At 41.3% G+C, this 17,420-nt stretch overlaps 1 protein-coding gene across 1 annotated transcript in view; it reads right to left on the bottom strand.

The window, feature by feature from the left end:
* Positions 1-16,553, bottom strand: part of adam12b (ADAM metallopeptidase domain 12b) — a gene marked incomplete at its 5' end in the record, with an annotated part of 73,712 nt that extends 57,159 nt beyond the window's left edge. The window contains 3 exons of the mRNA XM_080037175.1: positions 998-1,071; positions 3,265-3,386; positions 16,436-16,553. Coding sequence (XP_079893301.1) covers positions 998-1,071; positions 3,265-3,386; positions 16,436-16,553 — 314 coding nt within the window. The remainder of the gene's footprint in view (positions 1-997; positions 1,072-3,264; positions 3,387-16,435) is intronic.
* Between the last annotated feature and the right edge of the window lie 867 nt (positions 16,554-17,420).

The raw sequence follows: 17,420 nt of genomic DNA, 5'->3' as shown, positions 1-17,420 counted from the left end.
TTAATTGTGTTAGTTCAGGTTGGCACGGGTATCTTCAGTTATGACCAAAGGGGAGAGGGGGGGCTTGTAATAAGTTATTGGTTTTAGCTTACATCATGGTTAAAACAACATTTTTAAATATTTCTAACGGTGGTTTCAGATGTGCAACTAATTTCATTTCGACATTTCGACAACAATAGTGTTTTTTTTTTTCATTTTTAAATCTACAACTGAGGTGCAATTTGAAAAGGAGAAGAAGCTTGAAAAATCCCAGCAGTCTGACTTTCTTTCTTTGTTCTCGAGTTACCAGCGATGGAGTGGTGGAGCACATCCATTATTCCTCTGTCACTATTTATATCTCAAAGACGCGAGGTAAAATATAATGTCTCCGCTCACACTGAATAAAAAAACTTTGGCAAAAGCAAGATCTGAGACAGTGATAACCTCATTCTTGTCAGATTATAAATTTCCCTGGACATGTAACATGGCCTTTACGCACTTTTTTTTTTACAGCAGTCTTTTCTCTCTGTGTGAAACAGTTTGTGTGTGACTATGTACATGTGTGCGTGTGTGTGTGTGTGTGTGTGTGTATGTACATTTTTATGAACGCCAAATGATCCAGAACCCTTGTTCTATGTGGAGCGATGACAGGAGACAAAAAGGCAAAGGAAGGGAGCGCAGGGCTTGTCCTATGAGCTCTCTTCTGCCTTATTCTTAATCAGCTTTTTATCTCTCGGGCCATTCAGAGAGACTCAACCATAAAAGAGTCCAATCACTTGGGGACATTATTTTTCTCCCAGAACCATACAACCTCTCCTCCTTTCTCTCTCTCTCTCTCTCTCTCTCTCTCTCTCTCTCTCTCTTGCAAATACAACTCCAGACAGACATAGCTGGGAGCGTGGGTTTATCTATTGGCTTTGTGTGTGATTAACATAATAAATATCTAGTTTCCTCTGTCCCAGTGTGTAACAATGAGTGTGGAATGAGGATTGATTTAATCAGAGAGAGAGACACTCACTCATTTTTCTGCAGCAGAAGCACCAGATCTTCACCTTCCGCACGTACTAGCAGCTGGAGTGACGCAGGATGACCCTGAAACACACACACAGAGAAAGAAAAAAGAAAAGATGACGAGAGTGTTAAGGTGGAGCCCCGGAACTCGCCCATCCTGCCTGTGTGAAGCTTCATCTGACTTTGACATGCAGCAGGCTGTACGCAGGGCAGGATGTGGCCTGGCACAATAGAGGAACGGGAAGAAAGCTTCCACATCCTTCGTTTCCCCAAGTCTGTGCGTGACACAAAAGCAGTAAGTATCTAAATTATAATCCTCATGAGTTTTTAATTAAACCAAATCCAATCTGATTTTACATATGCATTTTCTTTCTCCATTGTAAGTTGTGGCGTCTGCCTACATTCAAATGACCTACCTACCCACAAGGGATTCAAAGTAGACAATGCATGCATGTAAACTAGCACAATGTTACCTCACTGATAAAAGTCTCCCTATTGTTGTTGTTCACTCTCTTCACGCCATATCAGAGCTATATTAAGTTAGTGCTAGTGCAAACAGAAAATCCTGCTTTCTTTGGCAGAAAAATATATTGTATTTTAGTGCAGGAACAGCAGTGATTACTATGTGATGTGAGTATTTTGGTGGCACTGATGTATTGCTGCAGACACCCGTGAAATAAGGGTGATGCGGGAGATTTTGTGCTCACGGTGCCATTTTGAAATTTAGTCCTAAATCAAATCTGGAGATGGCAATTTCCCAACAAGCCGCTCTAAAATGACTTGATGCTTTTCGGGAACATAGTTGTTAGGGGAGTGAAGAAGTGCCTTTGCAGCAGGACACAAAGCACAGTGTACTAATGCCTGAGGCACGCGGTGTCATCAGACCATTCTTACAACATGGACACAAAACAAACAAGAAGAGGACAAAGAAAGACAAGTAGACTGGCCAGCAAAGAGGCAGAAAAACCTCCGACGTGCACAGAAAAGATAAGGAAATGACAAACATTTGTGTAACAGCAGATGATATTTCAGGCGCACTGTGTCCTCGTTCACAGTGACATTTCTGTAGTCTGTTGACCGATTCCTTTCGGCCAGTACTCTGTCTGAGAGTCAGTGTGTGTGTGTGTGTGTGTGTGTGTGTGTGTGTGTGTGTGTGTGTGTGTGGGTGTGTGTGTGTATGTGTGTGTTTGTGTGTGTGTTGCTGAAAGTATACGTGTGGATGGAGATTGGATGTCACTCTAAGTAATGACTCTGCAATAAATTACGACTGCTTGATAACCTTCTTTTGGCACAAGGGGCAGCCATATAAATCTGTTATCCGGGGAGTCTTGGTGCAATAAGACAATCGCCAGCTGTCCAGGCAGTCAGTTTAATTTGGGGAGGGTCAGTTTGTAGATAGCCTACTCAGAAACCACTGTATCGTTTCAATAACAATGCCTTAAGGCAACAGTAGCCGGTGGTTAAACATATCCGGAGCAGAGTTTTTAATTAACTGCATAAGGCTTAAAGTTGTAATTTAATTCACACCACTGCCCCTCTTCTACTGACTTTGTGAGAGAAGCAAAAGTGTTTATCTTTGGGTAACTTCACATGAAAAATAACAGTTTGATTTCTCAGGGAACACCTACACATCAGCCTCCTCTGGAAAAGTTTCCTAAATATGTGGTGAGGGGAATGCCGGATTTCAGACATTTTCTTTTCCAGCTTCAGTTGAAGGGACAGAGTGGTTTTCCCTGCCTGAGGGAACAAGTCTGGAAAGGGCTGATTTGACTGTACCAATGAATGTAAGCATCGTTTAATCAAACACACTGTATATATAATAGCAGGAAGGAAATAACACAGTGTGTAACAAGGTTGCATCACACTCTCCCAACTTTCGCACAGCGCCAGGTTTGTGCACCGCTGATTTGTAAAACTTGTAGAAAGGCTGACAAGTTTCAGGAATAATTTCACAGTATTTATCGCCTACGGGGGCGAACTCGCATGCAGCAAACACAGGATGACATATTCAAAGGAGGGAGAGGGAGATAGTGAGGAGAAAAACTACAACAACGGGGCGCCAGTGGTGGGTAAACAAAGCTAAGGTTGGGAATTTATGCAGAAAAAGAAATCAGGTATGAGGGGAAACAAGCAACAGGGGGAGGGAAGCCTATCCCGAGGTTATGTCAAACAAACAGCCAGCCAGCCTTCTGTACTTGGCTCTTGGAAGCAAACGTGGAAGCCAACTTATTAGAATTAAGCTAGTGCTGCTTAAGTGGCCTTGTGGATATTTACCCCGGCCGTGAGCTGGCAGAGAGGTCTGCGCTCTTTTCCCTTCAGCAGCAGAGGTACGGTGGTCCCATGGCGCTCTTCTTTGGTTGCTTCCCCTCGCAGTTTGGCCTTGTCTGGACTGCTTCCTGTTAAAGAGATCATCAGAACAGAAATTACACTTAAAGATTACCCTACAAACATAACAGTAGGGCCGTGCCAAATATAGTGTGATGTATATTTTCGGAATATTATCGTAATATCTTTATATTTTGAAAAATTCTGTTTTAAATGGTGAATGAACTACAACCTACGCTCCTTTAGATGTTGCAGTACGGCTAGTTGCCTCAAAGTGACAAGTTTTGAATTTGAATTCAATCTTACAATGCAACTTGTATTTCAGCTCTGTTTTGACATTGTCAATGAACTATGTAGGATATCACAATCACAATATATTGTAATACGCATCGTATCACAATGTACCATGATATATCATATCGTGAGCCATGTATTGTGATACATATCATCCTTGCCAATAACCAGCCCTACATAACAGATACAGTGGATGTTAGACAAAGGGTCAGCGAATCTGGTCAAACTTCTCTGTAGTATCCTCAATAATTCAGACCCACTGGAAACCATTTCTGACAGAAAGAACCCTGCGTTGAAGGCAGGGAGGCCTCAGAAACAATTGGCACAGCACTACTAGAGACTTTGGACTGTTCTGCTGACAAAGAGTAAAAGCTCACTTGTGTTCCTGTGAGATGTGCTGTCCCCCAAAGGGCCTCTGCAGTAGGACCACAGCCACAGACAGAGCATCAATAATACATGCACTCACACTGTTTATGAGGACCTCTGCCTTTATCATATCTCCAGAAAGGAATGGAGTTTAAATAAATAAATAAAAACTGGCAGAATGAAATTGTCCTTGCCACTTCTTATTTCGTTTCTATCTTCTCCTTCATATTGTGGGTCAGCTGCTGGTGCTGTAGCACTTCTCTGTAGGATCCTCCTCTCCACTTTCTCTATTTACCATAGCATTCCACTACTCTTTTAATCTCTTACTGAAGGGAAATTAACAAAGTTTGGAGCCAATTATCAGCCCTTAAAAGGGTGCTCATTTGGGAGGCAAACAGTATGGGACGTTTATATATATATATATATATAGCGTAGGATGAAATATTATAAACCGGAATCAGTGGCTTCAAGCTGAATGTGGGAAACACAAGACACAATTCCCTCTGCTCCCCTCCCTCCCTCTTCTCCCACAGACAACTGAGACAGCCCTTAATGCTCCCAGGGCCGCACTGAGCATGTCTGAGTTGTAGCGGGACCAGCAGGCTTCCTGTGAAGACCAATACATGTTACAAACCCAGAGAGGAGCTCTGGAGAGATGGAATAGAGAGAGAGAGAGATAGAGAGAAAGAGTATTTGAGGGCAGGGGGGATGTTGTTTGAGGATTCGTACCCTGTGCTATCACCAAAGGCAAACTGGGTGAGCATGCTGCGTCTCTATTTACTGTACCGTCTTAAGGTTTAGTTAGGCCTGTTTTTCTTAATCCCTTGAGACACGCACCTAAAGCATCTGTTTGTCTGTGTGTGCGTGTGTAGCGCCACACAGGGAACAACAAGAGTTCAGTAGTACGCCGAGCAGCGATATTGCAGTCTGACACATCATGTTTACTCTTCCTTCCCTCTCTCCTCCCAGCTGGATATGTCTTCACTTTCAAGCACTCTGTCTCTTAAAAGTCTAATGTTTTTTTTTCTTTCAATGCAAAATTCAGCGACGGCCCCTGCGCCAGTACAACAACCATTTCTTAGGACTTCAAACAGTCTGTGCCTGCGGTTGCCCTGTGCTCCCAGTGTGGCTCTGAATCCCCATTTATCCACTGTGCATAATAAGATAACAGGGGCATAAAAAGTGGACCTCCTATTTTTAATGGGGTATTTCAACATGTGCTGATGGTAGTTTGTTGGTTTTAGTGGTGCATGAAAACCACGGCAGACAGACGACGCAGCATGACTGAGAGACCACAGGCTGCGGCTTGAGTGCCATTAAAACCGGGGCTATAAAAGGCAAGTCAATCAGAAGTCTTGTTAATAAAAAAGACTTCAACACTTCCACTGGTGTCCCGCACAATTCGTCTAGCACTCTCAATGAGTTTGTGTTAATTAAATACCAATGCAGAGAGGGAAATGAAGCTAAATTATGCAACAACAACAAAAACATGTCATCAGACCACCGCTGAGGGTCAAATTGTGTATAGTCGTTGTGAGCAGGGCGGCAATTATTTGTTTACGCAAAAAGTGATGGAAGTAGTTGTGTAATAAAATTAAAAGTAGAGCTTAAGAGAGAGATGTTTAAATTCTGCCTCACTTTTCTTTCACTTCTGCACAGTTTGAAGTTGGCATGGCTTGTTGCATTGTTAGTTTCCCAATTCAGGGTCTTTCAAACACTGTTCAACGATCCGACACACACTTTGTTTGAACCGTGCTGACCCCCTTTAATGTGTTGATTAATGTGTATTGGTAATGTGTGGTGCAGAAGAGCTGCAGGCTGGTTTTCAAATTTGTCAAGGTTCTTTTGTGTACCGGGCCTCAGTACAAACTGGCTCAAGATTATGGTTTGTACACAACATCTATCACTGTTCCCCCCAAAACAAAACAAGCATTCCCTTCAAAATGGCTAAAATAATGTGACGTTGATCATTCTTGTGGGCTTTATCCTCTTTAGGGAACCTTTGGAAATTCCAACTCAAACTGGGCTAATCCCATATGTTTTCTGGAGAGTATCTTGATTGCTAAGCCAACCACAGTTGCATCCTCTATTGGACGCAAGGGAAAATAAGCTGCGGGTCATACAGCTAAAAAACACAACTCTGTTTGGCATCCGAAAACAAAATAAACTTTCCCCCCACTCCTATCTCTAAATACCCAGATCTCTTTGAAAGCCAACTCCATTTTTTACCCGCCCTGAGCATGATTTTACTTCATATCCACTGGTAGATAATGGGAATTCAAACAGTGGCCGATGTCCACTTTACATAGCAGGGAAGCGACACGGCAAACGGTGTAAACAAACAAAATAAACCACAATTACTTCAGTTAGTTCAATGCTGCTGCATTCGGGAGAAGGGTGTATGTTGCGTGGATGCTAAACATGCATGAATAGTATGTTTCATAGGTACAGCATCATCTGCATTGCATTTGAGCAGAAACAGAATAAGCTACTTTCCATTCACAGCCATCACCATCTCTGCTAAATCAGCATCGTTTTCATGGAGTCGCTCGCACAAGATGAATAAAAGAATGAACAATGTAAGGAAGGTCGACGCAGGGGAATGAAGGACACGGGGTAATCTACAGGCAAGGTGTTCAGGGAGTAGAAGGGAGAGCCAACATCACAGCGGGAGAAACCTCCTGCAATGTGATTGGCCTAAAATAACATTTACATGCAGACTGTGTACTTGGAAAGCTAAATTATGATGCAGATAGGAGCATATAGGAATTAAAACACTACTTGTTATTGTTAATTGAGCTTAATTGTTCAATCCTGACCTTGAAGAAAGCCGTCAACAACAAATACTTTTCAATACACTTTCACAGTAACATGAACAACAGAGTAGGGATGGGGCCGATCCGATCCAGTATCGGTATCGGGTCCGATATGGCCGAAATCTGCGTATCGGATATCGGACTGACAGCTCCGATATTAAAATCCGATTTTTTTTTTTTTTTTTTTATAATTTTTTTTTTTTTTTTTTTTTTTTTTTTTACTATGTAACATGCGCCGACGTTCGGTGGAGGGAGAGAGGACATCACTTTATAATTTGACATACAGTACATATGAGTTTGTTAGCCAGTGAGCTAACCAAAGCTAATCCAAGTCAAGGAAGTGGAGAGGCTTGTGACAAATTCTACTATGTAAAATACAGCCAGAGAGAGAAAGACTGTTTAGACAAACAGACCACCACATATTCTAGTGGGGCAGAAGTGATCATTGAGAAGGATTTCTGCCTTTAAGATAAACCTATATGCATTTGTGTATATTTATTGCTCTTTTAAATTAGAATTGCTTAAGCCTTCCTATACATAACATCACCACCAACGAAAAAATGTATAACAATTATGATATCGTATCGGTCAGTATCGGTATCGGCCGATATCCAAACCCCAGGTATCGGAATCGGATCGGAACTAAAAAAAGTGGATCGTCCCATCCCTACAACAGAGGGTAGGATTTTTTATCAGATAAAATAATGATGAGAACCAGGCTTGATCATTTTCACTAATGATTCATTTTAAATAGCAAACAGGTCCTTTATATGTACCTAAAGCCTAAAATGAGCAAACAAACTTATTTTTTATGTTGCATATAGCCAGATAACCTCTATTTTAGCTGCTCATAATCGCACAGGTCTCAACAGCTTTCAACTGCAGTCAAATAAAGCGAGGAACAACAAGCCCCCTGGAGATGTCAATGTTAACAATAACAGCGGATCAGAGGATAAGAGAACTACGACTATGGATTTTGATAATGGCGAAGATGTAATGTTCAATATCTGCACAGCAGCTGCAAAAAAAGGCCTCGCAGGCCTCCAATCAAACCCCTGTGATGCGTCTGAATGTCCTCAAAAGTACAATATCAGCCAACGGTGACTCACTGAAGAAGCCTCTTTCAGCGAAGAAAAGGACAAGGAAGGTTCCACCATTATACACAAGGGCACAAGTGTCTTAAAAAAAATAAAGGCCTAGTGCCAAAACGCTAAAAAGCAACACACAGCTTAGGTAAGTTCAACTGTTCGCAATTTGGGTCGACAAGAATCTGGCTCTAACCCAGAACCATTTCTGGGAGTGCCTACTGTATTGATCATGCATATTGATCATGGAAGTGGCAAGGTAGTGAGCCAAGCTGAAACTACTGCATGGACAGATGATTACAAAGGTGTTATCATCAGTGTTGACAGGTTGGTTCTGTATATTTTTTTCCTTTATTGCATGAAATTTAAATGAAATAAAAAGAACACAAGAGAGGGCAATTAGCTTTGCAATGTTTTCCATGACCGCAAAGCTTATAAACAAAATAAACAAACAAAGGTCTTTATACTTTCTAAAACTCATAAAAGTATTGTTCATGTTCAGGTTCACGAATCAATAATAGCACAACAAAAAACTGCAGCAGTAAATAAATAAGCTGTGTTAATTTTGGGGTTGGTGGTTCGTCCCCATGCTATCCTGTTTACATGTCAAAAAAACGTCCTGAGCCACAAATGGCTAATGATGGTCCTGTTAGCAATTGGCAGTGTAGCTCATGTGTGTTTGTCTTAATGAGTGCATGGGGGGTATTATAAAGTGCTTTGGGTTAAAGTACTGTCTACATGCAGCCATTTGTCATTTTAAAACATGCCTTTTTCACCTCAAAATGTCAAATTCTTCCTTAAATTCAAACCTTTGAATTAATTGACTTTTGAGCTCAGTAAATGCTTAACTGATTCAAGCCTTCTACATGCAATTAACAGCCATTACTAATTGGGAATGATACAGGTCTGTTGTTAGGGCTTTTAGTCATTAGTAAGTGCACTTTGGGAGACAAATTGGAGACAGAGAGGAATAGTTTGACAGGCTGTACAAAAGGGTGCTGCATAGTGCTCTGAATCAGTGAAGATCTTAGTGCCTTTGGATTTTTCGTACTTCCGCCTTAGACAATGCGGGTTCTACACTCTCTCATCTATGCAATCATGTATTAAAGAAGCTACAATGTTTTCATCTTTTAGGTTGACGTGGAACAAAGGAGCCCTACAAACACATTACCAGGGCACTCTGCAGGTCCAATTACTGATTCCATATGAAAAACACTACTGACCTAAATACAGCAACGATGCTACACCTACATTGTGCCCGGGGAAAATAGAGAGCCTTTAACAAAGAGAATGGCGAATGAGGCCGCCCTTAAAACACAGCTCACGGTTCGCCTTAATGGAGCCGTTCCTGGAAGTAACAGAGCAAAACATCTCATCTATCTCCTTCTGAAACATCAGTTAGACAGTGATACCTGTGTGAGGCCGTCCTGACATGTATTTAATTTGCACAAGGTGGGTGTCACTCAGAGACAACAACATAATTAAGAATGTATACAAATTTACAAGGTGTTACGGTGAATCTTGTCACAGTGTGAAACTAATATAAAGCACTTAAATAAAGCCCGGGGTTCGTTTCATTACAAACACTCTTCCTTCCAGTACATCAAAGAGAGGAGCGTTTTACAATTCCTCCCTTTTTTATAAACTGTTAAAAGAAAAAAATATTGCGCTGCTGCTGACACAGCTCATCCTCCTCACTATGATGTTCCTTGACTAATAAAAGACGTGCAAAAGTAGACAGCATTGTTTAAAGGAGGAGTACAGCTCTCTGAAGTGTGTGCTACACTCTGCCGCATGTGGATTGATGTTTTACGCTCGAAGCAACTTAAAAGAAGACACTCTCTCAGCTAATGAAATAAAGCATCCAGTGAAACTTACATACAGGCTCCTTTTCCCTGTATAAATTAAATGTACTGTATTTTTCATCTTGGCGTTTAATCTGGAGCCGCACAATGAACTGGCCATGCTTACACTATATGTTCATGTTCTCCAGCGATACATTTGGAAATGACAGTAATGTTCAACGAGACACTGACCAGAGCTGGTATTCTGATGTCACAGACTTATAACTATGAAATGAGGTTTCTGCCTTACTCAAGTGTCTGCTGTGTATTGTAATTAATTGACGATTGAGTAAGAGTTATAGGGATTATCATTTCTGGCTTTATTATTAACAGCGGGAAAGAAAAAAGGGGTCTGGAAAGGCAACCAGAGAAACAAAGACTCCCAAAGCATTTCACAGGAGGACTTTGGCAAGAATTTGAGTGTTTCTCCATTGCCATATTTCAACAGTCCTCCACTCTATCTAAACTCCCTCATGGCTCACTTTCCCCTGTGATGACACACTGGAGTAATTAGTAGTGAAGCTGAGAAGGTGTTAATCCTTGATGTGGGACCCCCCCAAAAATCCACTCCAAACAGAACAAGCCATTATTGGCCTGACAGAGTAAACTACGAGGTCAGCGGCTCACGGTGAAATAATGGTAATAGGAGACTTCCTCGGGGGCGGGTTAGTGAGATTTGCGCATGTGTCCCATTTCCATCCTGTGGGAGCAACAGTGGAAAAAGCCAATTCCGGTCTTGTCTCGCACAGATTTGAGCATTAAGTCTCGGAGCAAAGGGGATATCATCTTGGAGGATTTGGCGGATTAACAGAAACTTATCACACTTGCTGGGTCACCTAGGAGCCATTTGTGGTGGTGGTGCGGGGGATGGGGGGGGGGGGGGGCGGGGCAGTATGAACGGCAATGTCGGTCAGTCGAATTGCTTAGTTTTTTTTCTCCCAACAACTATTACATGCATTGAAATGGAATTTTGCTCCGACATTCATAGAACCCAGAGAATGAACCCTATTGACCCTGATGACTTTTTCTCTGCTGTCAGCATGAAATTGACATTTGGCTGAAACGTGTGAACATCTACTGGATGTATTTCCATGACATTTGGTGCTGAAATTCATGTCTGAGGAAGATGCGTTTGTAATAAATTTGGTAATCCTCTGACTTTTCGTTCAGTGCCACCATCAGATTGAAATGTAAATGCTTCCAATACTTTTATTTAAGACCAAATTCGTAGGAAGTACATTCCCACTACCTTCAGATGTACTTGTGGTTAGTGCACATATGAACCTGCTGACACACTAAGATTACCTGCTTAAAGGTGCTGTAAGCGGAATGGTTCTTTTAGCTAACTTCCTGTCAGTTAATGCAGTTAGCAGTCCCCTCGCTCGTCCCTACGTCACCACATTAATGCACTGTGGTCTTCACGCAGCGAGTTATCTAGCATCATCTCAGATCCATAAGTGTGATTAAAACATGATAAAAACCATCAAAACAGACATTGTGAAGGATTTTTACCTGCTCCGCCATTGTAGGCGCATAAACATTCATCCATATATCGCTCTGGCGTGCACCGGCAGTGAGACCATAAGTGAGACGAGTGTCTGTGTGTAGCGTTCTCTCTTGTGATTGGATATTAATTTCGGGATCCCCCGAAAAGTTTATTAGCCGATTACATGCAGAGCCACTGACTGAGAAATTGGCTTTATGAAACGCGCACATTATGAAAGTGATCACTGTATGAATAAAGAGTGATTTAACACTTATATTAACATTAATAAACCGGTTACTTCACCTTTAACCTTACCTCAGCATATTACCATTGTGATTATGTTACCATGCTTACATTAGCATTCATGTCAAAGCACCACGCTGTGCGTAAGTGCAGCTTCACAGTTAATGCAGTGTACTATATTTATGACACACACACACACACACACACACACACACACACACACACACACACACACACACACACACACACACACACACACACACACACACACACACACACACACACACAGGATCAAGAGGTCCCAAATTGCTGTGGGCAAAGGACAACCAACCTCTGCCTTAGGTCTCTCTTCAAAAAGGTGTACATGATGTAATACTAACTCAAAGCAGCTTCTATTCCCTCCATTAAAAAGCTTCCACAATATAAAGGCTGATGATTTAAGAGTATAACTAGACTCCAATCAACAGAGTCTCACAGTAAATACACTGACACAGAGTTGCGACGACAGACATCCATTCTTACACTCATACAAGACTGAACCTAACATTTCTGGAGAGGGAACAAAGAATTAAGAATGTATAAGTTGTACAAGCTCTTTTGTAGAAGACAAAATATTACCTATTTCTTATGCAACACCTCTAGCCTCTCATCCATATTTAATGTGAGAGTGCACCAAGCTCTCGCAAAACCAATATCTGCCTTCATTCTGCATTCTAGCATAAATAGCAACAGAGTGCTGTTCACTATACGTTGCAAAAGCAGCCACTCCGTGTTCCCTTCGTACTTTACATCTATTAATTCTTCCATAAGATTTCAGAACAATTGGTCCATGCCACAAAAAACATCTGAGCTTTTACATGGACTATGACACATCCATTCACAGTGGAACATGGATGAGAGAACAGATAAAACCCCTTTTCAACCTGTCTCTATGTCTCTTTTGGTTCTCCCAAGGTTTGATGCTGGGAAATGCACCCACCCTCATCTATAACGCCCATGACTGACAGCTGTCTGTCAGGTGGTGGGTCTGCAGCTCTGTTGCGGTCTAACACTCAGATTTGTCACAGTTTAAACGACACTCCTCTCACATGTTGTCTTTTTTTTTCTTTTCCGTCTATCCTTCACATCTTGTCTTTAAACACTCCAGACGACTGGAATTGCCCGGAGCGTTATTCCATGTGCGCTTGTTACTTTCTCACATTATCACACAGCATTAGGCATCTCAGAGATCGCGCACACTGCTGTTTTGTGAGTAGTTTTTCTATGTTGCCCTCTCATAACATGGACTTTATCCATGATCCCGTCAATCCCCGGGCAGAGTGGCACGTGGTGAGCTGGGTAGAAGCTAAATCACACTGATGGATGTAATGACCAGTGATGCTTAACAGAGGGAGACGTTCCTAACTGTGTCTGTCGTTCCCTCGTGGCCAACAGATCAATGCCAGCATGCACTCAAAATGTCAAGTGACAGCCCACCACCCCCCAAGGGTTTGAAATACAGACCATGGGGAGGTTGTTTCCTAAATAGCTTTAGCAGAAAAAGTGGGTTGTCTTAGCCCAGATGGCAGCCCATACGTTTCCCACCACAGCCTGGAGGATGGGTGTGAGTTACATCCATGGAAACGGTGCTGAAAGGTGGGATGTGTGTGCGCACCTGAGACACCGAAAAGGAATCGTGCATGAAGTTCTATGTGTTTCAGGGCGCTCCGGGAAGGTTTTTTTATTTGTATTCTCTTCTACGCCAGTTTGTTCAGACAACACAGACGTTCTAATCTTTCTAATTCATTCTGCCTGACGCTGCAGTCTGGCCAGATAATATCCTCAAATCTAATCCAGGTCATTTGGTTTTGTCTCTCTAATTGTTTATTGAGTTTCCTTTGCCTCGAAGAAGGAAATAGAAGATCAGACTTCAGAAAAAAAAACCTTGATACGCAAAGACAAAAAGAGCAATTCATTAGAGATTTCTGAACACAGCCCATGTGATTATTGCCCTTATGTGACTTTTTATTGGCTTTTAGTTTTTTGGGAAAGCTAATGATGAGCAGATGGCCACTCCAAACTAATCACCTGATTTCAGCTTTGTAGATTCTTACAAACAGTGTTTTCAAAAATTTCGATTACAACAACGTTTACACAGTGGCAATTATTTTAATTCATCTATAACAGCGAAATGAGTCACTTCTCTGAGAATCGTTCCAGGAGCATCCAGTCAACCTTTTGATCGTTTCATCTATTCTTTCTGATGTTAAAAAAGCATATGTCTGTGACAAACTTTCCGTTCCTTTCAAGTTTTAGGCCAAGGGAGATGGCTAATAGCTTAAGATGAGTGAAATATTGTAAGACATAATGTATTTGATCGATACAATGGCATACATTGTCTAATTTTCCTCTTTGATACTTAATAATTGACTAACTGCTTTTCCTGATTGAACCTGAACCTGTTAACTTGTTCTACAACTACTTAGAAGTGCAATATGGAGCTTCAAAGCTTTAATAGGACACTTTCAAAATCCACACCCAGAAGTTTCTATCTGATATACTATCTGATGCATCACGTAATTCAGTATCTGCTAACACAGTGTTTGAACTGCATCCAGGTAGCCGATTGCATCTGTGTGTTGGCACACTCAGAAGTGTTCTGGCGCTAAATGTCAGTTAGCTCTGGTCTTTATATCGCTGCTAGATTTGGCAGGGTCTTTGGAAGTTGTGGATTTCTGCCTGTTTAGTCTGAGAATTTGTTTCAGTTAGCAGAACTCAGGCTAGCTTTGGGTAAGTGTTAACTCATGGCATCAGCCCAACTTTTGCTGGTTCCGACTGGGCACCCATAACAAATCTAGTCAAATTCAGGTGACTGTTAGTGTCAAAATTAAGCCACTGTCGAGCCTGGCCATTTTTGCTGAATAGATACCTACCTACAACTTTACACTTTCATATGTCGGGCTGCCTATTATATTATACAATATAGTACTCACAGGCATCTTTACTCCATGCTGATGAATACCTGATATTCGGCTTTGCAAAAATTGGTATGGTTATGGGTTGCTTATTAGGTTTAGGCACAAAAACGACTTGGTTAGCGTTGGAAAGAGATCAGAGTTTTTTGCATTACTAAAACAAATCGATTCAGAGTAGGGAACGATCAGGGATGGATACAAGATATCAAAGTAATTGTGAAAGGGGAAGCCAAGTCAGACATTTTCCCATCCAATCACCTCTAATTTATTTCTCAGTGGATTTTGAGGCTCTATGCCAACGTAACACTATTTCAAAATCTTTTCCGCTTGAGGGATGTGTCACTTCAACATTAATATGTTTTGTTTTCGGACAGTCTGAAGTTAGGATCCCCAATCATTATGTTACTTTTAAACCATGTATTTTGGTTGCACTTTTTTGCAGTTCCGTATTATCAATCTTAATTCTGTCATGTCATTTTTGAATGACATGTTATAGAATCATATACATATAAACACAGTGTGCAAGTTAGATTATAAATTATATTCAACAGAATATCCTTGGGATTTATTTTTCTATCAACAGCTCCTGTTATCCCCCACCATGCCATCATTAAACAAAATCATCAGTCGAATTATTGAAGTGAGGAAGGCTTTGTTTATCTCTATATCTATTTCCAATTAGATATGCCGACCCAAACACTGTTGTGGGAGAACTGAGGGAGAGTCTACCTCAAGGAAAAAAACATCTCTAGCTTCATTCTGGCTTAAACACTACACCTTGATTAAGGCAAGACGTTGTAGAACTGTAGCAAGGCCATGACAAACAAGAAGCTGAAGTCAATATCCTGCTGACATCAAAGAGGTGGTACATACTGCCCTATTTCAATACTCACACTACTACCCTTTAAAACTATTTGCACTCCCCACGTTCTTACATCAGCTAAGCCTCCAAATGAGAGCTTTAACGACCCCACATTGAGATGATGTGTGCGGTCAACATTTCGTGAATTGCATATTTATATTTCTCTGCCACATGGGTAATTTTCAGGAAAGGCTTTACTGTCATTTGTGAGGTACTATGAAGGATGCACTTTCAGGCTTCATGTCTGATAGCACAAAATCAGACAAAATTTTATTTTACTTTGTGATGATGAAATGATGTTGTTTTAGCGGGGCACTGTAGTATTTGAGTCATGTGAGATTATGAGATAAACTATTAAGAGTCGTTCCTTGAACTTTAAATATTTAGGATTCTGACTGGCTAAGATCCACATAAACTAGTGTGGCAGTCTGGTTTAAAAGGTGATTAATGAATCTTTAACATAACCTTGTATTTTTATCTTTGACACATTTATTTTTGGTACTAGCCTACATGCACAGCAGCACACATGCACACACACACACACACACACACACACACACACACACACACACACACACACACACACACACACACACACACACACTTGCATCCTGGTGGCATGCGCTCTGTCCCATACACACAATACCCGGTTATCACTGGCTTATTCTTGTCAGCAGATTAAGTTTAGCTCAGCTGTGCTGAATAGTAATAACATCCTGTTTGGTTCTTGTGTTTACAACCTAAAGATGATGCTGTATCCTCCTGGATGTTAAACTCATCTGTCCATCCTGACACTTCCTTTTATTGTTCCATCTGAGCAGAAAGATAGGGTGGGGGAGCACTATTCTCCTCCTTTGCATATCCCAAATGAGAAAGGCTGTATAAGAACATACACTTTTACAACTATGAAAACAAGGGACATTATTTTTACATATTGGACTACAACAAGGTAACCATATTATAATAACAGAGCTATTAAGACTGTATCTATCTGTAGGCCTATCCTAATGAAACATGATTTAAATCCAGTCCAAATACAACACTAAAAAAACGTGTTGTGTTACATTGACAACCAGACTGTGGCTCAACATCTGCAGCAATGCATGAAAATTAACCAAATAACTAATGACAGATTGATCCTAACAGTTGGGCTGTATGTTGCCTACTCACCCTCTTGTGTATTGAGGAGCGTGTTTTCAACATGTTCTGTTGCCGTGGTGGACAGGCACCAGACGCGGAGAGCGAAGATGAGAAAGGCAAAGTTCTTCCGCCGCCTCCAGGTCCTCATGATGCCCGGGTGAAAGCGCTCCGGTCAGACTGCGTTGTTAATGCAGCAAGACCATAGACACTTGACACACACTCAGACACAGGTGACAGGGTGGAGACACAGGTCAACGCAGTTCACAGTGGTGTAGTGGGGGAAAGACGGTACGGGGAGAAATCAGTCTTCAGCACCACCAAGACTCCGGCGAGATGCAGCAGGCTGTCATTTCCAAAGGAGAAGCTGTCAAAAACTTTTTCTTCATACACCAGACGTTTGGCGAGCAACGCTCCGGGGAATAAACCGTGCAAACACATGTGTTCGCTAAATGTATTTGTGTGTGTGTGGAGGTGTTGCTCATGTGGGAAAAGGGATGTGGAAAGAAGCGGTAGAAAAGACAGAATGAGAGGATAGTGGAGAGAGTAGTGAAGCAGCAGACTCGCCTTCGCCTCTCGTACCGGAGCAGCCACCCTTCGCCATGTGCGCTTAGGACTCAGCAGGGTCCTAAAGTCCCTCGCGCAAAAACCCAATTAGAATACATTCATTTGCAAAAGAATATACAGAACTATAAAACATATCCAATTAATCATAATCATTTACGAAATTAGAATTGTAAAGCAACTGATAATATTGTAAGAATAAATAAATAAACAAGGGAAGACAGATCAACAACAGCAACAACAAACATATCTTGATTCACAATAAAATCCTATATCCACCCAGAAGCTAAACATTTTCTTTCTATTGCACCTTAAAACTAAACTCTTAACTGAGCCGGATTGTCATATAACACACTTGAAGTTTGAATGCGTGGTTCTTATAGTATATTATGCATACAGGTCTGTAGCATTGTAATATTGTAGGTAGTAAATAATGAATTGTATAAACTGAGAT

This window comes from Ammodytes marinus (assembly GCF_949987685.1).
Source record: "Ammodytes marinus genome assembly, chromosome: 11".
In the NCBI taxonomy this organism is placed as follows: domain Eukaryota; kingdom Metazoa; phylum Chordata; class Actinopteri; order Uranoscopiformes; family Ammodytidae; genus Ammodytes; species Ammodytes marinus.
Note: the sequence above shows the minus strand (reverse complement) of the source record. Positions and strands in the feature narration are given on the sequence as shown.